Source organism: Carlito syrichta, unplaced genomic scaffold (genome assembly GCF_000164805.1).
Source record: "Carlito syrichta isolate Samal-C Ts95f unplaced genomic scaffold, Tarsius_syrichta-2.0.1 Scaffold148222, whole genome shotgun sequence".
Lineage (NCBI taxonomy): Eukaryota > Metazoa > Chordata > Mammalia > Primates > Tarsiidae > Carlito > Carlito syrichta.
This window is the reverse complement of record NW_007092318.1, coordinates 300,312-321,977: the sequence shown is the minus strand read 5'-3', so window position 1 is coordinate 321,977 and position 21,666 is coordinate 300,312. Positions and strand designations below refer to the sequence as shown.

Here is a 21,666-nt window from a genome sequence, read left to right as displayed (position 1 = left end):
TTCTTGATTCTGGTCATTTCTGAGGCTCATCTACATCTTTGCCCTTCCTGTCATAATATGAAACCTTCCCAATGGACCCGTTTGTCTTGGTTTGGGTTGCCTCAACTCTAGATGCTGAAACAAGGACTTGGTTGCAAGTGGATTACTTGAGGGATGTTCCCAGAGAACACAAGCAAGGGACTGGGGACGTGAGACAGGGAAAGGAGAAGCCAGTAATGGTATATTAATAAGCAGATCCCACTGTGGGAAACGGGTTCAGTCCTGCTGGAAAACCACACCTCAGAATCATCTGACCGGAGCATGGGGAGGTGAAGACATCTGTCATCCATCTTCCATTCCAATTGGTTGAAGCTTGTCTCTAGAGGTGTTGCTCCCTGGCACTTGTGGGCCTTGCCTGCTACTGCTAGATGATGTAGAGAGCCCCAATGCAGTGGAGAGAGATTCAGGCTTTTGAAGTACAAAGCTGATATGTACTGGGTACTGTCTGCAGCTGCAGGAGAACTCAGGTGGGCAGAGGCAATATTGAGAAAGGCATCAGCAGTGTCTGCCACAGCCCCTCTTGGCTTAAACTACTCTACTTGGGTCTCTGTGAGAGTCCTGGTTATACAGTTTATGTCTCAGCTCTTCCCACAGAGGAAGCCACGCCCATAATGGGCCAGGCCCATGTACAAGACATTTTTGCTAGGAGCAATTTCCTCAACATATACACCATCAGTAGCTACTATGGTGTATATGTAAATTCACTTATACTATGGTGTATACTACGTAAATTCACTTCATTGATGGCGTTGCTATTTCCGTTTATAAATTATGAGGCGTGAGGGTGCTGAAAGAATATTGACGCAAAGTCATTTTTCATTAATAATGGCATTAACAAAATGTCCACAGTCTTATATGATAACTGTGACCTTGAAGCTGTGCTGGCCAGGAATATAGTCAGGATAAATACATTGGGGCAAAAGGTCTGTGGAAAGATATGCGAACTGATTTCAGGAAAAAGGATCAAAACTGGTTCATTGTTCCTATTGGTCCATGGAGTGATGCCATCTTTTGTCTGGTGAAGAACTCTGAACACATAGCAGTAGCCAAACACTTGGAGAAATACTGAGGTGCTCACAATGTTCTCTTCTTCAGTGTATAAAGAACTCACATTGGCACCATATGATCTCAAAGCATGATGCCTAAACCAAGTTTTAAAGACACAATTCTTTTTAAACAGCACATAAATAGAATTTAACAGTGAGCTCCAAAGTAAAATGAACCATAATTATCTGCTGTCCTCCTAAATGCCCAGAAACTTGATTTTCTTTTTATTGACCTGAAAACAGCCAACTGCTTCCATCTGGAATGCATTCAGCTGCAGGAAACAGAAATGTGAAGTTGGGGCTTGTACAAAACAGAGTGTCTTTTCTTCGTGTAACAAGAAAACAGGTGGTTACTGGTAATAGTTTAGTGGCTTGACCATGCTGTCAGGAACTCAGACATGGGGCTCACTTTCATCCAGTGGGTGGATTTTAAATCTGTCCACTCTATTTAATACTTCTTCTGAAGGGACGTTCTACAAAAAGGTAATTTCAGAGACTGAAAAAGTTCAAAAAAAACCCAACTAAACTAAAAGTATGTTGCAAATGGTGAACATGTATTTTAGGATTTGGCAGTGTTCTGTTTAGAAAATGTTTTGCCCCGTACCTGGTCCTAACCCTTGTCATATTTAAAATAGACATTTCTTCTTTGTTTTGTTTTGTTCTGCTCTATTGTTTCCTGTGCTCTGGAGTCAAAATCATCGTCACCAGTAGAGGCAGTAGAGCAGAGTGAGCAGGGTTCTGGGCCCTGGAACCACACTGGCTTGTGGATCTTCCACCATTTTTGACCTACAAAAAGGAAAATGTCATTCAGTTCAACTTACTAGGATAACTATCATTGTTTGGTGACAATTTGTTGAGTGCTGATTATAACTTTAACAGCTCCCAAGTGACGAAGCTAGGATTCAAACTCTGTGTGCTATCAGTACTCCTGCTAAGAGGCATGGTGCCATGCTGCCTTCCCCAGTTTTTATTGACCATGCCTCATCTTCTGTCCTCCAGATAATAAAGCTAAAGATAAACTTTTAAAATTTTGCTATACCCCCTCAGAATGTGAGAAAATACAGCCAGCATCTTCTGGAAGATTAGGAGGATGGTAAGATACCGTAGCCACCTCCCAGCTGACATTTGAGCCCTGCTTTCCGCACGGTCAAGCCTTTTGGAGGCAGCCAGCGTATGCCTTGTATCAAACTCTATATTTAGGAAGAACAACTGTGAGCTATGACAGGAATTCTCTTTAACACTTAGCCTTCAACCGAATTCCCCTCCAGCCCCGAGCCAGGAGCAGCTCTCAATACTGGGAGAAGCACAGAGCGCTTGAGCTATTTCAGCCACATGAAAAGCATCGGAATTGAGATCACAGCTCAGAGGACACCGGGCATCCCTTCCACCGTCCAAGGAGCTTTGTATTCTTGCACCCATCTGCCTGGGACTTTCCTTAGGCCGTAGACAAATACATAAAGCAGGTAAGCAGAAGGGCTCAGCTCTGGCAACTGGACTTTCTAAAGGAAATTTCCTTGATACCTAACTTGAAGTGACTACTTATAACTTTGTAGGCTTGTAACCAGTGGGTGTAGCTTCCTTGTAAATTCACTGTTCATTGGTGGTTTTGCTACTTCTGTTTGTAAATTGTGAGGGGTGAGGGCGCTGAAAGAATATTGAGCTAAAAGCATTTTTCATTGGTAGTGGTATTAACAAACTGTCCACAGTCTAGATATGATAACTGTGACCTTGAAGCTGTGCTGGCTAGGAATACAGTTGGTCAACTGCAGACTGATTCGGGCTCTAAGCCGAGAAATAATCAGGAGAATTTGGGGCAGAGAAAAGCTATAATGCCGGTTCTTTGGTTTACCTAAATGCAAATTATTGCCAGAGTTGTTACACAGCACACGTTTCAAATGCTTTGCTCCTTTCCCTAAGCTCCAGTCTTGGTCTCAATGATAAAGTTCTGACATCTTATACCTTAGAGAGAACCATCTTTTCAAAAGCTTCACTTTGGTCACAGTTTTCCCATACTCAGCAGGGTAGAGGGCAGCACTCACTGTCCCTTTCTGTGTGGACACCAGGTCGTGAAGCATGGGAACGCTAAGTGCCCCTTCCCTCTCAGTATATTTCAGGCAGAGTGAATAAGGAGTTAGTCAGTTCAGACAGCTGAACCTCTTTCTACACTCTTCTCAGGAATTATTTTTAGCTGCAGGACAGAAGATAATTCCCTCTGAGATGGAGGTTTATCCACTTATTCGACCTTTCAAAAGAACAAAGCCCTTCTCTTGAAATATCGATTGCTTTTCTTCTGAATCCTTGTTATTAAATTAGCAGCATTAATGTTGGCAAATTTTTAGTAAGCCAAAGAGTTTTATTTAGAAATCAGATATTAGGTGCCACCTGATCAAAAACAAGCAGAAGCATATTGCACATGATTCAGCATACAGCCCATTAAAGGTCCCCACTGACTTGCAGAACTGCCAGGAAAACTCACCAGTGCTCACCTGGCAAGCATTTCCATTATACTATGAGCTTTGTAAAAGTCAGTATATGCCCTGTCAAACTTTCCATGTTGCAAAATTTTAGACAGAACCAGGAGACATAGTAATCGAGTGCTGTAAACAATACCTCTTTGGATGAAAAGCAGTGGCCCCGGTGGGAGCGGAGTGTGTCTCTAAGGCACATTTTTCTTTTTTGGTCCTGGGATGAAGCACACAGATGAAGAAGGGAGGTGCATTCTCCACTGTACATCCCTGACGGAGGTAAACGCAGGGCCAGGGAAACAGCCAGGGAAGACTGTCTATTTTTACTCATCAGTGTGCTTTGCCCTGATTTCTCTGTGAATAATGAGGACAGCAGGAACTGCTGCTGAACTGATTTACACAAATGTTATCTAGCCTGTTTGTAAGGAAGGCGAGCTGAGATCTGACCAACTTTCTGTAGTATCTCTTTCAAAGATTGATATGTATGTTAAGAAGATATTTGTATGTAAATGAATATATACCAAAACTATACAGGAGACAAGACCCATCCATCCGTTAGGATCAGAGGTCCTCAAGAAACAAAAGCAATCTAGTAGTGCAATCAGTTCAGTGAAAAAAAAATAAGCTTTAAAAAAAAAAAAACCCAATGCAGTATAAATAACACAATCATTTGTTGCCTACTTTTTAAAATTTTATTTATTTATTTATTTTTGTTGGTTTTTTGTTGCCTACTTTTAAAAAACATTTCAACCCGCCATTGACATAACATAAAAGAATTTCCTAATCCCCATTTCAAATCGATGTACAATAATTATTTAAAGTTCCCAAGTGATATTAAACTTTAGTTGTACATACACAGGGAACACTATATGCAGAGACATTTAAAGTCCTGTGAAAATTATTGCTTTGCATGACTTCTAACAGCTTTTGAGGAATAGAAACATTAATGATTAAACCATTAAGCTTTTCTTTTTGGAATTAAGCTGTGTGTCCTAGATCCAAAAATGTAAAATCCTTCATTTCTTTTTGACACTGCAGGAAAGACAGCAATCCAAGCATATTGTAGAGCAAATTGTTCACTGATTGTTCAGTTTCTTCTTGCTTTTAAATTGTTTAACTACATGAAAAGTAATTCTATCTAAACCCTTATGCATGAAGGCTCTATCTATATATCACCAAGACATTCAGGTGAAACTTAAAAAAAAAAACTTCCATAGTTTTCATGTGTGTGGCTCCCAAAACTATATATTTGGATACAGTAATTACAGAGGTTTAAGAAATATGCAATTGTGCGAGGCTCGGTGGCTCAACCTGTAATCCCGTGCTTTGGGAGGCTGAGGTGAGTGAATTGCCTGAGCCCGCGGGTTCGAGACCTGCCTGGGAAGCTTGACGAGCCCTCATCTCTACAATAAATCAAAAAAATTAGCTGGGCATAGTAGCACGTGCCTGTAGTTCCAGCTACTTGGAAGACTGAGCGGAAGGATCGCTGGAGCCCAGCAAGTCGAGGCTGCGGTGGCCTGGAGTGGCCCCTGCACTCCAGTCTGGGTGACAGAGTGAGACTCCAACTCAAAAAAAAAAAAAAAAGAAATATGCAATTGCTTAAATTTATGTGATAGATCCTAAGACTTAGAAGATCTCAAAAAACTTGTTTTTATTGAGTTCTTCCCAGATCTTTGATCTCGACAGGTGTTGAGGAACATCACTACATCAATTCTTACTCTGTACTTAAAGCTGCAGATTAGTACAGCACTTAGAAGTCACTAGCTATGGACAATGGCGATAAACAATAAGCATTCACATCGTGCTTTATAGTTCACAGAGCATTTTCAGGAGCATTATGTAAGTTTGATTTCTACCAGAACCTGTGAGGCAGGTAAAATTTAAAGAAGAGGAAGTGGGCCTGGAAATGTTGAATGACGTTGTCTACGTTACACAGAACTTGTGGCAAATGCCAACACTGCTTTCTGCATTCAGTTACTCACTGGTTAACACATACATTTATACCAATCAATAGAGAGAACTCGCTCAACCTATTTTATAGTTTGGGTTTAAAACGCAGGATGTTTTTTAATTCAATGATGTTTAAAAAACTTTTCAGTTGGTCCTGTCTATCTTGAATAGACCAAGCTATAAAAACAGGCCAAAGCTCCTCTAGCCTTAGTAAACTGCAGCCCACGTTCCCTAATGTGCTCTAGTCACTGCTCTAAGTCAAGTCTGTGTACAGAAAGAAAACAAAAGCCCTTTGGGAAGAAAAGCCCTTTGGGAAGGAAGCAATTCTACATATTGGGGATCTAACATAGTTGTGCGTAAGTCCTTCTTGCCTCCATGAAAGAAAAGAAAACAGGTGAGGCTTGCTGTCTGCATGTGTTTGCAGAGACTGGGCTCTGTGTGAGGCACCCTGTGGGGGTTTTGGGGCAGAGGTAAACAGGACCAGGAGATGCAGCCCAGGTCCTCAGAGCATCTCCCCAGGTTACTGGGAAGAACAGACATATGTACAACAAGCCGCGAGCATTGCAGGAGCAAGGAAGTGGTACAGACCATCTCTCTTTGAGTGTTCAGTGAAGAGGAGGCACTTGAAATAGACTGACTGGCAGCCTTGGCAATAATGGATTCAGATCAAAAGTTCAGTTTCAAACCAAAAGCTTCTGAGGCCCTGAACAAAGGTGTTTTATTCCCACAACCTCTTTGCTTTGCTGCTCTTGGCAGAGGGTCAGGAGGGCAGGGAAGGAGATGATAGCGCCTTTCAAGTTTCTGATTGCATATCATTAGCATCAGGGGCGAGGCATCTCAGCATTTCTCCTCTTGAATGATTTATCCTCGTGCTCTAGTGTTCCCTCACACCAAGGCATTCGGAAGGAGAGTCACTAAGTAACTTTGGAAACTGAGACTGAAAGAATATATGGCCAGTGAAAGGGGTGGCTGCCTAGTTGAATCATGAGTTAAATTCTAATTTATCAAGCCTGAGAATCTGAATGCTGCCACCTCTAACAGTTTCTTACTTGTTATTTTAGGGATAAGACTGCGTGAATATGTCGAAACAGCCAGTTTCCAATGTCAGAGCCATCCAGGTAAGTAGGGATATTTGTGTTTTAACATCAGCTCTGCAACTTCTTGCCTGATTGCTTAGTAAGCCATACTTTTTGTGATTGCTCACCCCTAAACTGATGATTAACTTCAAGAAGAAAAGAAAGTTCGTTATAAAACTTGTAAGATACATCTGAGAAAGGAGAAGCTGTTTTTATTTACTTGTTCTGAATTGCAAGACAACCAGAGTTTACAAATGATAATTAAATTATCTTCTATGAAAATGTATTTTGGTGTATATGTTTTCTATATGCTCATTGATAGAGAATAAAATATTCAATTTCCATTTTGTAGCCAATTGATATACGCATATATTAATGGATCACAGTTTGCTGACCTACTTGTTAAAACTATATCTGTCTTTAAATAATATCCTTGTGTAGTAAGTGTTCTTCCCAAGGCTTTGGTATTTATCTCTTAAAGTGCATATGCTATCAGTTCTCATGTCTTCCCTGCAAACAAATTCTTTGGCTGTTTAAACTGACTTAAGTGTCTCTCACAAAACAGGAAGGGGAAGCAGGCATTTGGAAACAAAAATACAATTATGAATATAACTTTCAATATTTGTTTTTACTCAAAACTTAATTTATTTCTCTTAAGGGCTCTGTATTTGACTCTCAAGTGGCTCTCACTCTGAGACTCTGGGCACAATGCTTTATTGTAAAATTCCATCTTTCCTTTCCATCAACATGGAGCCCATCTGTGTTTCTCCAAAGGATTTTTTTTTTCCTGGACTTTTCTGAATACTGCAGGGCATGCAGCAGTTCCTGAATATTTTTGGTCTAATGCACCATCACAGCATAAACACAATCACAAATGGTTGACTGTATTTTGGAGGGGCATGTGTGTGACCGGATTGTGAACACGTCATTCAGGGTTTTAGAAATTCTAGCATACACAGCTGGTGGAGGTGGGTGGAGGGACAGATTTCTACCTGTCATGACTAATGCATATTCTTAAATTGAAGAAATTATTTTATTTTTAAAGAAATGCTTAAGTAGTGGATGTATCACAATCTCTGGAAACCTATCACTGAACAAACCACCAAGAAAGAGCCTATGCATTGGGCAAGGTTTCCACCCGGCTTGGTCACATTTAGCTCTATGGTGTCTACCTAGTGAGTTTCTGACATACTTTGACAGAGGTAGTGGAATTTATTTTGTCTCCCAGACCTGCAGACATCCTTGGGCCTTTGAATCATCTCTTTTGCCCAATGTATAAGTGGTTAGTAGCATGGGCTCTGAAACCAGATTGCTGGGATCCTTAATCCATCTTGCACTGGGGTAGGATCATATGAAAATTAATTTACCTACTTGACCTCTCTGTTCCTCCATTTTCATATTTGTAAAATGATGATAATAATGTACTTACCTTTTAGAGGTACGTGTATAAGATGGTTAAAACAGCATAGTAAGCACTCAGTGAGTGTCACACATTATTCTAACTATTATCATTCAGGAATGCTTTATGTTAAAGTTATGAGAGCCATTTAATCACTGCATCTGAAGCTCCTGAAGTGCTAAACATAAAACTTCCTTTTTTATCTTGCAGGACACAAAAACAGTCTTCTCTCGCTGCCTCTGCTTCTCTTCTTTTTAAAGCTGAAAATGTGTTGATTTTTCTTCTTTAGTTCTCCCTGGCCTCCCTCAAATCTACACTGAAAATTCATCAGCATTTTATTTACTGATTTTGACCTTGATATATTTTTAAGTCTGTAATATTTAAAAAACTGATATTGATGTTCTCAATAGCTGTTATTATACTGCATTATATAAAAAAAATCCATCCATTTTACCAACAAAGCCAATACAGAAGTTCCTTATGGATGTGGTATTGCCTCTTTCAATATATTTTATGCCACACAAAAGGCCCAATTTAATGCAACTTCAAATGAAATATTATTTCTTGTGGCTAAATAAGATCATCACTATCATCTTTGCATTAACCTTAAGTAGGATACATTAAATAAAATATGAACATGGTTACACTATACAAAATGGCTTATAGTAGGAGCATTATCTAGGTTACAGGCCTGTCTGGAACAAATAGAAACCCCGATTGATGAGGGATTCACTTCATTGTGTGAATACCACTTAAAGTTTTTAAATGTTCTATTCAATACTCTCAGTCACTTCTTTTTATTAGCTCCAATTCAGTTCAACTGACGTTTCCTGGGTGCATTATATGTGCCAGGCACTGTGCTAAATGTAGGGCATGCAAAAATGAATCAATACTTGATCCCCATGTTTGAGGAGTTCATAGTCTCTAATACTTACTAGCTGTGTGACTTTGGGCAAGTTGTTTAGCCTCTTTGTGCCTCAGTTTCCTCCTCTGTCAAAAGAGTAATCCTTATCTCATAGGATTGTTGTAAAGGTTAAATGAATTTAATACATGTAGATACTTACTCCAGTGCCCAGCTCCTTGTAATTACTCAATAAATATTAACAGTTATCATCAATCACCATCATCATCATCATCGAGTTCAACAGTTCCCAAGTGTGTCCCTTGGAATACTAGTTTTTCAAATGGGATGTTGTTAATTAGATGAAAGGTTTCTATGATTTAATGTTTGGGAACATTTCTCAGAACCCATAACTCGCTAATGGTATCATGTTATTTCCAAGATGGCGGAAACATATGCAATGTTTTCTAGACATTGGACTTTTTCAGTGAGTATTCTTACAGGATAGTGTTGTGCAGTGCAAACTTCTAGAAACAGTGACTTAGATCTCTAAACTTAAGTGGGTGAACTTAAGCCACTTTTGACCAGACTTCTAACAGTCAGGCATTTCAGTAGTTGAGTTACTACACCTGTGTTAGACAACATGGGGACAAGCAGTTACAAATTTCTGTGACCTTAATGTACCTTTCGGTAAAACGAGGACAGTCATATTACTTAATAGGGCTGCTATAATGAATAAACAATATGATATATGGCAAGTACCTGGTTTATAGTACACCCATTTCTTAAAATATGGCTCTTCCAACTATCCAAGTAATGCATGGAAGGGCTTGGCTTTCTCTTCAGCTGGTCCCATCTCCTCCATGCACCAGAAAAAGAGGGAGGCCAGCACTAGACTCACCCTTAGTGTAGGTAGACAGTTGTCTTTCACCCTGACGCTGAAGAAGAGATGGCCTTTGAATTGTAAGAGAATTCTAAGTCTACACATTTTTTTTAGTTGTATTAATTAAATCTGAGCCAGTGGCATAAAAGTGTCCTGAAGGAATCAGCTGATTCTTCCTTAGCCTGAAGAGGGCCTTTGTCTCCTAAGCAGCTGATAAGGTTCTCTACCAGAGGTTGGCAAACCTTTTCTGTAAGGGACCAGATAGTAAATATTTTAGGCTTTGCGGGTTGTTTGGTCTGTTTTAATTACTCACCTCTGCTGTTATGCCACCAAAGTAGCCATAGGCAATATGTAAATGGGTGAACATGGCTGTCAGTGTTCCAGGGAAACTTGATTTATCAAATCAGGTAGTGGGCTGGATTTGGCCTGTGAACTGTAGTTTGCCAACTTTGGTTCTACACTCTACAGTCTTCTTTTTACATACCACTATTTATGGGAATGGAGTTGCAACCAAGGTAACATCAGTGCACCTGGCATATTGGTTGTGCTCCCTCCAGATGAAAGAATTTGACATGACAGATGGTGAGGAAGGCTAGAAGTGCTGGGAAATCCAATCTTATCAGTGATCTGTTTGGTGACTTTCTAATGAGACCAAATGACACTGGCCACTGGCAGCACCTACCTGTCCTTCCTTTTCCTCCTGAACACACTCCATTTGGGAACCACCACAGGCTTCCCCAGGGCCTCAGGCCACGCAGAGCCAATCTTTTGTGGGTTGTCACTGGTCAAAACAAGCTGAGTATCTATTATGTGTTCTCTCCCTTGAGATCTAAGAGCTTCATGGTCAACCAGAAGAGAGTCCTATGCCATAGTCTTAGCTCTCCTATGTGACTTCACCTCCCTGGTCCTTGTGATCTGCAAAGAGAAGGGGTTGGGTTAAATTATCTCTAAACTTCTGTCTAGCTTCTAATAGTCTGTGAGCTTCCTGAGAATAACATCTAAGGTTTATTATTAGGACGGCACTAATAGTTACAATTTATTAAAGGTTTACCATATACCTGGTTCAGTGCAATAGGATTTCCGTGGATCATAATGTTAGGGTTTGGAGAAGCAAAATGACTCACCCAGGATTATACAGCTTATAAGTAGGACAGTCAGGACCTGAACTCAGTTGTTCAGTCTGATCTCAAAGCCTATATTTAGAACCATTCTACAATGCTGTCTAGTCTCATTACTTACCATCCCTACCCTTGGCACAGAGATTAAGGCTGGAGGAGTGGGTGTGAGCCATCTCAAGGATGATCATAAGCACCAAGGCTACTTGAAGGGCAATTACTATTTTATGGATACCATGTGCCTCCCTTTTAAAGAACTCAACTGCCATTTTGAGACAGTGTCAGCATTTCAGTGAGGAAGCTAATAGCCCATGATGGTGAAAGTTAAAATTAAGTTGGCTTGTGGTGAGAAATACAAAGTAAAGAGACCCAATGACAAACATGATCTTGAAATACAAACAACCATTGCCACTAAATTACCACCTCTTGATTAAATCGACTTAATCAAGCTGTGTTTGAAACTAAATCTAACTTTTTATCATACATGTAAAAGAATACCATGAGCCACACATCATTAGTGAGTGTGTGGCTTCTTAGCATGGAAAGTTTTCCATCACTACCCAGCCCACTTGTGAAGCAGAGTATTTTGATGCTCCATGTTTTAGTACTTCATTCTCTTCCTTACCCATCATCATTGCTTTTCTGCTCTCTATTGCCCGGGCATAAAGTCTCTGAGAAAGAAGAGAGCTGGGCACTGTGGCTCATGCCTATATTTTCAGCACTTTGGAGGCCAAGGTGAGAAGACTGACTAAACCCAGGTGTTTGAGACCAGCCTGGGCAATTTGGCGAGACCTTGTCTCTACAATAAATCAAAACATTAGCCAGGTGTGGTGGCGCATGCCTGTAGTTCCAGCTACTTGGCTACTTGGAAGGCTGAGGTGAGAGGATCACCTGAGCCCAACAGGTCAAGGCTGCAGTGGCCATGAGCATCGTGCCACTGCACTCCGGCCTGTGTGACATAGTGAGACTCCGACTCAAAGTAAAAAAAAAAAAGAAAAGAAAAAAAAAGAGAAAGAAGAAAGCATCCTCTGTGGAAGACAAAAATATTTACGGACAGGCATTGGATACCCTAAGTATTTCCTGTGTAAGATTTCTGGTCTAAAAAAGATTCCACGTATATGACAATCCTTGGTACAGAGGAATAGACTATCACCATTCATGGCTGTTCAGTTAATCTAATACATTGGTTAAAGCTAAAAATCATAACAACGATACATGCCTTTGTTCAATATTTTATTTAAGTTTAAAACATTAAAAATTAACTTTCATTTTTCATTTGTTTTAATATATCACCAAGGCCTTTCCTATGACCATGAATCTATTGTTTCTTTCTTACACAGACCACTATAATACATTATAATTTCCAATGCTGATTTCTTTAAAGTGTAGCAAGAACTTGAATGTAGGAATCCTACTCTCGAGTGGTTTGCTGCTACCTTAGCTAATGATCTCTGCTGCTCTGCCTAGCTCCATATTTGTGACATGAGGCAAGCAGTCATATACTGGCTAGATGATATCTTTTTTTGATGCTGACATTCACAAGTATTTCAGAAATGCAACCCCTGCCCCCAAATGATTGTGTACATTATCTTAATAGCTGTGCAGTACATTGTTGAAATCTACTTTTGCCTGGATGACGGGATTACAGTTGAGTCATTCAGGAAATTATTGAAGAGAACAAAAGTGTTGAGAACAGAACAAAAAAGAAAACCTTTTCAGTGTGAAACATCATGGTTGAAAAATAGTGGCAGAGTGGGAGTCTCTCAAATTGTGTTGTGTGGAAGTTTTGTGTGTTTTGAATCCACTCCACATTTCAAGAATCCCTAAGCAGTTACACATTTTAGTGATAAAGAATTTTATTTTAAAATAGGTTCACTATATTTTAATTGGTAGATATATGTACGTGTGTGTCTGTCGCTCTCATTTTATGCTAATATATCAAATAAGAATCTTATTTTCTAATCAACTACGAGAAAACATACCTTTTTCTGAAAGTGTTCTGTAAAGATGCTATAAATCTCAAAATGTCATATCCTGTTTCATTCAGAGAAAGACTAGGACTGTGAGAATAGGAAAAAGGAGAAATAAATACTGCAGAATATAACCCTATAGAATTTCCTCTGCCAGTGCCATGGAAGAATGGCATGGGGGTGGCTATAAATTCTGGCAGGAGTTGCTGGAGACCTTTGAAAACTAAAGATCGAATCAGTAGGGGGTCATCCGAAACAAATATGCAATGGGAAGAAACTCCAAAAAGCCTCTGAACTGTTCAGAATACTCCCAGGGGGTTCAGAAAAGGAGAAACAGAGCAAGAACAAAAAGGGAGGGGAGATAAGAGTACAATGACTGTGGAAAGCAAAGTTCAATAGGAATTGTCAGTACTCAGCGGCTGGCAGCTATCAGAATCCAACCCACTGGGGAAAGAAGATGTCATTCCATTGTAAGCCACACAGGAGGGGCCGTGGAGGGAATATTGTTTCCAGAATCCTCTGGGCTCAAAGCCTGGAGCCAAGCAAGGAGAACAATACAAATAATTAAGGGAGTAGTGGAATTAGCTTACAGGGAATTCTTTCTACTTTTCTTCACCTGGTGAGATCAAATGTAGTATTAATTTCACATCAGATAGGTCTTCTATCAGGGAACTGTATCCTGTTCTGGCAAAAGATGATCTAGTAGATTTTTTCCATTCCCAACTTGGAGGATGTAACAAATTATGTATAGCTTGGGAAAGTGATGCATCGAGTCTGCTGCATCAGGGGCATATTTTGAAATATCTAAAATGAAAACACCTCAAAGGAAGAAAAGAAACCCAAAAAGTTGCATTACAAAAGGAAAAAAACAAAAACCTGCTTCCTTTGCATTTATCAACTTTAGGTCATTGGTGTTAAATTATTTCTGTCTTTATTATTTTATAAAAAAATTAGCTTATATTTTAAGCCCATTTTGAGTATCAAATACCATACCCAATTTGCAGGTGGAAGAATTGAGTCATTGAGAAGGTATTTCATTTGTGCTCAAATACAGAGCAAGTCAGTCAAAGAGACAAGAATATGACCCAGCTTTCTGGCCAATGGAATAAAAACAGAGAGCTATAGGTCTACATACTTTTTAAAAATCAAATTTAAGTTATAAATAATTTTTCTTATGATTATAATTTAGTCTGTAATTTGTCACTCAAATATTACTGCCCTACAATTATATTAATGAAACATCTCTAATCGTCTTATTATTAGTGTAATGCATGCCACAGTTGACAAAGCACTCCTCTTATACTTCCTTGTTGGTGCACATTAATGATTAAATACTTGACATGTTTTCAGGCTGCTTTGGTTCCTGTCAATATTTGCTGTCAAAAAAAAAAAAAAATTAGGTTCCTGATTTCTTGAGTGATATTTTAAAAGAAGAAAGAATGTCAAGCCAGCGAGTTAATGGCTCATTTCTCAATGTGGCTTTTCTTTGGTACCTATTATGAAATTATCCATTTTATGTGTCCCTTTTTGAAGGCTAGCCTCAAAGTATAAGTCTGCAATTTTACAACTGGTTTACAGAATTTTAAAGCTGGTTAAAGCTATCTCTGGCCAAGTGAAAAGAGCTCTTTAGAGACTGATTTGGTAGAATGAAGAGGTCTGTCCCTTTAGTCAGGCAGCTGCAATTTGGAATCTTGGCTTTTCCTCGTACTATCTTTGTGACCTTGAGCAAATTAGCCTCTTTGAAGATCCATTTATTCATCTGTAAAATGAAGATGACAGATAATACTAACCTCAGAAGTGTGTGGTGAGAATGTAGGTGTTTGAACCCTCCACCTCTGGCTATTTTGCATTTTAGAAGTTCTTACGACATTTCACTTGAAGGAAAATGTCCACGGCTATGAGACTTAAAAACCACTGACACAGACTAACATTCTTATTACAAATAGAGACAATGAGATCCAGAGCAGTTGTCACTTTTTTAAGTACTGGGAACTTGTAGCAACAACTAGCATTGGGCTCTTTTCATTACTGCAAGCCACCCATGAACCATGAAGAGGTTACATGGGGGTGCATCGCTAAAATTAATCTCCAAACAGGAAAAGGTGGCCATCCCATAACATGTGCTTTACCTTATTATGTTATTCTGGATGACTTTTGCATGTTCCCTGGCTGAAAACACTCTACTAGAGAACATACATACTTGATTAAATGTAAGTTCAGCAATCAAGTCTTTCAGAAATAATATGTTAATCTGAACTCACCATTAGGAAGATGCCCCCGTAGATGCTTAATAAACAGGCTGGGGGTTATCTAACTAAGCTTTTATCTGGTTAACATTCTCCCAGATAGTCCCTATACTGACTTTTCTCCTCTTTTGTGCAAACTGTAGTGATGAAAATAGTCCATTGGTCCAATACAGATAATCTTCTGTGAGTCTTATTTACATTGTTTTGATTTTATTTCAGGCCCCTATGATATTTCATCAAATCTTAGATACTGTTAATTGTAAATTATCATTATTTAATATTCTGCCAATAAATAAAGCAAATATGCCAATTAAAATTGTAGGATATCATCGGTTGTAAGACACATTCTGACTTCAGAGATAGTAAAAGAGGTGCATCTTGGAATTTATGAAGTATGACTCCTTATTTGCTACTATACTCGTATAAGACATATCTTTCCCTGTGTCTTGTTCCCCCCCTTCCCACTCTAGGCTATTACTCATATTTCCATTAAGCAGAAGAATAGCATAGAAAGCCCAGACTTAGGTTTTCCAAAATGCATTCCTCTAAAATTGTGCTGCATTTGTATTTTAACATATATTGTACTGATCAGAAATATGTACTGGCTTGTTGGCACCAAGAATGGCTCCACAATGAGATACCTCTCTTGCTATCTTCCACAGATACTTTGGATCTGTTCCTCTCTGTGGGATCAGCATTATTCTAGTAAGGTTGGGGAGTTCTAGGTAGGAAAAGTCACCTCCTGTTCTTGAAGAAAGCAGAACACAGACCCACCATGTTGCATGAACATGGATACTAGATACTTCCTGTATCATGGGTTGATAATTTCCCTGGCAACACAGCTCATACCAGGCAGCTCCAAATGGACCTTACCACATTTCGTAATAATTTCCTTTGATGTGGTGCCAAAATCTTCCAATTCGTGTCATAAGATAACAAAATATGTTGCTCCCTTTACTCAGACATCTTTTACATGCATAACATCAAAACGAAATTTCAACTTTTCAAACCTACATAAGGCAACACTTTATCTTCAGTGGAAAAGAAAAAACAGTGTTCTACTTTTACAAAAGTATTTAATGCTTGTTTTATGTGAGTAATACTGCTGGTTGAAGATGGTTTTGGTCTGCATTAAATATTTTTCCCTTTTGACATCAGATGAAATGTGGGCAAAATTCAAATTTACATATTCTCTTCCCAAGTTCAAATTACTCTGTCAATATATACCTTTACCTAATTTATTGTTTCGAGTATGCCATGTTTACTAGAAACTATCTTATCACTGATGGAGATTACTATCTTATCTTAATAAAGGACAAGAATTGATGAGCTGTGAGACAAAGGGAACTTGGCTTTCCAGCATCCTCCTAACTCTTTACTGACTCATAGGAGCAAGCTGGGGAAAAGGTAGAAAAGTGTCAATTCCAGAGACCTAAGGCGATGAAGCACAGGGCATTATAGAAAGAAGATGCCAAGCCGGGCTCGGTGGCTCAGCCTGTAATCCCGCGCCTTTGGGAGGCTGAGGTGAGTGGATTGCCTGAGCCCGCAGGTTCGAGACCCGCCTGGGCAGCGAGACCTCCTCTCTACAATAAATCAAAAAATCAGCCGGGCGTGGTAGCGCATGCCTGTAATTCCGGCTACTCGGAAGGCTGAGGCGGAAGGATCGCCGGAGCCCAGCAGGTCGAGGCTGCGGTGGCCGGGAGCGGCCACTGCACTCCTGTCTGGGTGAAAGAGTGAGACTCTAACTCAAAAAAAAAAAAAAAAAAAAAAGAAAGGAGATGCCCTAGGAAGTGTACGTGTCTCCCCCCACCCCACAGTGAGGGCTAAGATGTGAGATGGCTTCTGCAGATGCTCCTTTTTCCTTTCCTGTCATTATGTGTTCCTTCCTCATCCCAGAGAAAGGAAAATAATATTCACCACAGGAGGGCAACAGTCAGAAAAAACTGTCTTAAGTTCTTCCATCCAATAGGAAATTGTAAAATTACAGCGCAGACCTAAGGATGAGTACCAGAAATCTATAATAAATGGTAGTCAATTTTTCCTTTGCATATTTTTGTGCTGTCATTACAGCAATTTTCCTGAGATAAAAACCTTTGAAGATGTACTTTTCAGATGCGTTTTTTCCTCACAATGATTACCGTCTCAGAGTGTCATTGCAATTTCTTACTTTTCTTGAGCTAAACTACCCTATTTTCTCTTTCAGGCAAATATCAATATTCCAATGGGAGCATTTCGGCCAGGAGCTGGGCAACCCCCTAGAAGAAAAGAATGCACTCCTGAAATGGAGGAGGTGAGGAAAACAGCTAGCAGAGCTCTGTAATGTCTTTCCCTTCCAAAAGTCTCACTACAGGGGAGAAGAGGCAAGGCAAAGTCCAGCTGGCCAAGGCAAGGCAGGGGACAAATGACTGTGTGTCAAAGAATCATATATAGTATATACATTTCTTTAGTTGTTCAATCAGCCATGAATCCCTCTTCCTTCCCTTCAGCCAAATTTAAGTACTGTACCTGGCACTGTTACTTGAAAGTACTAAGTTTAACTTCCAGTCCGTTGACTGACTGTGTGTGACCCAGAGGACATAGCCTCTCAGATGTTTTTCGTCTAGTGATAGTTTTCACTCAGGAGCATTTATCAAACTGAGTAGGATGTATTTAGTACAGCTTCTGATAAGTGATGAATTTGAGTGGGAGTGCAGCACGCTAAGGGACATTAAATTACTTAGGGACTCAAACAAACAACACACTCACTCTGTGGATGTTTCCTTTGAAAAGAAGACTTTGCAAGGGAGACTATCAAGCCTCTATTTTCCCAAATTCAAGTACTTGGTCTGCTAAAATAGAGGCTAAAATTAATCTTGAATGCAATAAAGTGGGAAGAGTTCCCTCCCCAGACGTTTATATTTATTACCCAATTGTGATTTTTCTGAAACTCGAAAGGTCTGATTTTGAAGGAAAAAAAGCTAAGGTTTTGGAGCATTTTATTAGCACAAGACATGGAAAATGGAATTAAATAAAACTCCAAGGCATAGCAAACTGGATTTTATATTTAAAAAAAAATAAAAAGGTGATTTTAGCAGGTGACATTTTTGGTATTTGCCCCAAGGGAACATCTATTACATTTTCTAAGTTTCCTAATAAAATTTTGTCCTGCATCTAACTTTTTTTTTCCTGTGAATATTCCTGATATGGTTCTAAATTAGTAGTTCTAAACTGGGCTCGGTGGCTCAGCCTGTAATCCCATGCCTTTGGGAGGCTGAGGTGAGTGGATTGCATGAGTCCGTGGGTTCGAGACCCGCCTGGGCAGCGAGACATCATCTCTACAATAAATATAAAAAATCAGCCGGGCGTGGTAGCGCGTGCCTGTAGTTCCGGCTACTTGGAAGGCTGAGGCGGAAGGATCGCTGGAGCCCAGCAGGTTGAGACTGCGGTGGCCGGGAGCAGCCACTGCACTCCAGTCTGGGCGACCGAGTGAGACTCCAACTAAAAAAATAAAATAAAATAAAATAAATAAATAAATAAATAAATAAATTAGTAGTTCTAGTCTCCTATCAATAGAAAGATAATTTTTGAAAGGAGGAGATGGAGTATTTAAGTGACATCACCAAGTTCTGGAATTTCATCCACTAAGTCACCTTGATGAATACAAATTTTGAACACACAAGTTGAAAAGACCTGGCTTTTATGGTTGCGTAATTTTAAATTCAGGTGCTGCTAGCTTTGCCATCCAGTGAACTCATGATCATGAACTCACCTTTTGGGACTTTGGTCAAGTATTTCTGAGTCTGTGTCTGTAAAATGGGATCCCCACCATTCCCCAGAGTTTCACTGTGAGAGAAGTGTCAGTGATAGAATGGACATGGCACAGCCTAGTAGGTATTCCAAAAATGATTGCTCATTGATTGATCTAATTATCCAATTTTCATGAACAGCTCCTGGGCCTCTTGTTTTTGCATTATACCCCCATTTATCTGTAATTTGATTTTTTTTCCTGTGCTTCCTCTTAAGCTGTGTCTGTGACTACCATGGCAATTAGTCGTAAGGTAGCTTGACTCTCTTTTCTCTCTAAACTGACCCATGTAATGTTTGTTTTGGAGGCTTGCATCTCATCTTTCATCTGTGATACAGATGGCCCTTGGTTCTTCTTTGTATAACCGATACTTTCCTCCACATAAGTGTCTCAGGGTGCTGGAGAAGCACTTTGCTCTCATTCTTGCCTTGTATCCAATCTGATGGTTCCATCACAGTTTAAAATAACCAAGAACTAATAACAGCATGGTTTGTAAACAACTACTTTATAACCTGCCACATATACAAATGGCCCACCTGTAGTCTTCTGGTTGGAGGGAGCGGTATCCACAGAGATCCAGAGACGTCAGAGGTGTTTCTTGAACTCTGTCATACTTTCCCCATGGGGCTTATTGGACAGGAGGGAGGAGGTAGAGGTGGTATTTCCTTACCATAAATGCAGAAATGAGAATTCATGGGGTCTTAGGGAAGGAGTGGGGATCTAATGACTTAATCTCTGGTATAGACATCAGAATAAGTTTTTTATGAAAACAACGTTGTGAGGGGAGTAGTTAGGCAGCTTGGCTTGGCCACAGGTGAGTTAAGCTGGATTTTGGGGTTAGCTTGAGGCCCCAGCCACACTTTGAATGGGAAAATGGACTCTGAATTCAAAATAAGGAAAAAAATCTACATTATTATTGTTATCATCTGGTTTGGAAACTTAGAATTGCTTAATTTTATACATTTGGGATTAATTGCCTAGCCTTGCATTAATATTGTATAAAGTTAAGATCATAACATACCATTTCTGAACAGAACAGGTCACCTCTATCACAGCCAGTAGGTCCCCCATCTAAACTAGGTAGGCTTTTTGATCCTGACACCCTATCAGATATGAAGAGCATACACCCCAGCAGGGAGCCAGGATGAGCCTTTGGCCAGCTGACAAGACCTGTGAAAACTGGCTTTGTCTCTGACCCACCTGTGGGCTCTGGTGAACCCTTTGCTTTGCTCACAGAGCTGGAGTACACCCTCTGTCTGCTTGGCCCAGCCGGAGATGGCATATACCCGACACAGAGGCCTTCCAGCCAAATCCTAATAAGCAGGGCTGGTCTTTTGCATAAGACAAGCAGCTGCTGGCTTGAAGTGATTTGAAGGGTATTGACAAGCCTCCACTAAGCCTCCTAAATCTCTCTTTTGACTGAAATGCCATCATTATTAAGCCACAAAATACCATGTTGGGATTTTCTGGTAATTATTTCCCTCTCCACCTGGTCTCTTTACACGATGCAAACATTTAATTCTGGTCCAGCCACTTCCTAGATGTGTGGTTTTGGGAAAGTTTCTTAGCCCTTCTGTGCATAAGTCTCCTCAACTGTAAGATAGGAGTAGTAATAGTACCCAATTTATATGCTTGAAGTGAGGATTAAATTAGTTAGTACATGTAATTTAGAACAGCCAGCACTGTGTTTGCAGTTATTATTAAGTCTTTAGTGTTTGGGCACGAATGTGGTCAAACTGTATTGTCTCACATAGGGAAGCTTAGGGGAAAACTCAGTAGGGCATCTGGTAGTAAAGAGGGAGATGAAAGTGAGATAGCTGGAAAGTGGTTCACCATTTTCCAAGTCTTACAAGTGCTCTGTAACCCCCAAAGGAAACATTTCCCTTCACAACAGCCATTTCTGAAACTGGGAATAGTGCTGTGGCCGATAAGGCTTCTTTTGCACTCTATCTAAACCAAAGAATATCTTTCATGTCCCTTCTTAATTCATATATCTGCTTATGAAAGAAAAAAAGAAAAGAAGGTATTTATTAGCCAAATGGGACCATCTGGCACTCTCGTTCATGCCTTAATTTACTATAATTTTTATAATAACAAATTCATAGAATAAATGGAATCTGATTCCCTTTATGTTTTTAAAAGATAAGAGAAGATTCATTGAACAAAATGCACCACTATTAACCCCTCTTTCTGAGGCATTATTATAATGTCTAATTACTAAATATATTCACTTACAATTTTCCATTACCAAGTTGTAAAGTCTTACCTTAATAAATTAAAAATAAACAGTTCATTGAGGCTTTAATAACTTGGAAAGAAGGTGCCTAATATTAATATAATTACTAATATAATCATTGATATAATTATTAATCTGCATATGTTCACATCATAAATTTTTGCATATAAACATGTAAGTACAAGACACTGACTTTATGTGTTAAATGTGCCAATATAGCACATTTTGACTTTACAAAGATAGTGAATGTGACAGCCAGGAACTTAACTGAAGGAATTGGAAACATTTTCCTCCTTCATGCTTCTTTATTAAGATCTACCTACCTAACAACCATGGGAACATGTATAAGTGAGGAAACATTTTTCATCTCACCACTACACATATTGAAACACACACACACACACACACACACACACACACACACACACACACACACACACCACTTTATAGACTCATTAAAAATTTCTTTTGAAAGCCTAGCAAAGAACATTTTGCAATACCTGGTTCTCCAAGTGGATGTTTTACAGTTTTAATTATTGCTTCTAAATCTACATTTATAAATGATAAATGTGTGTGCATGATGAAAAGTAGTCAATCCCATGGCTCTGTACGTCGA

General features: G+C 39.5%; 1 protein-coding gene across 2 annotated transcripts in view; it reads left to right on the top strand.

Annotated features, from left to right (window-relative positions):
• The first annotated feature begins 2,185 nt into the window (after positions 1-2,185).
• Positions 2,186-21,666, top strand: part of SMPX (small muscle protein, X-linked) — a 51,240-nt gene continuing 31,759 nt past the window's right edge. For both annotated transcript variants that reach the window (XM_008050515.2, XM_021708802.1), the window contains exons 1-3: positions 2,186-2,548; positions 6,562-6,618; positions 17,234-17,320. In XM_008050515.2, coding sequence (XP_008048706.1) covers positions 6,580-6,618; positions 17,234-17,320 — 126 coding nt within the window. In that variant the 5' untranslated portion in view covers positions 2,186-2,548; positions 6,562-6,579. The remainder of the gene's footprint in view (positions 2,549-6,561; positions 6,619-17,233; positions 17,321-21,666) is intronic.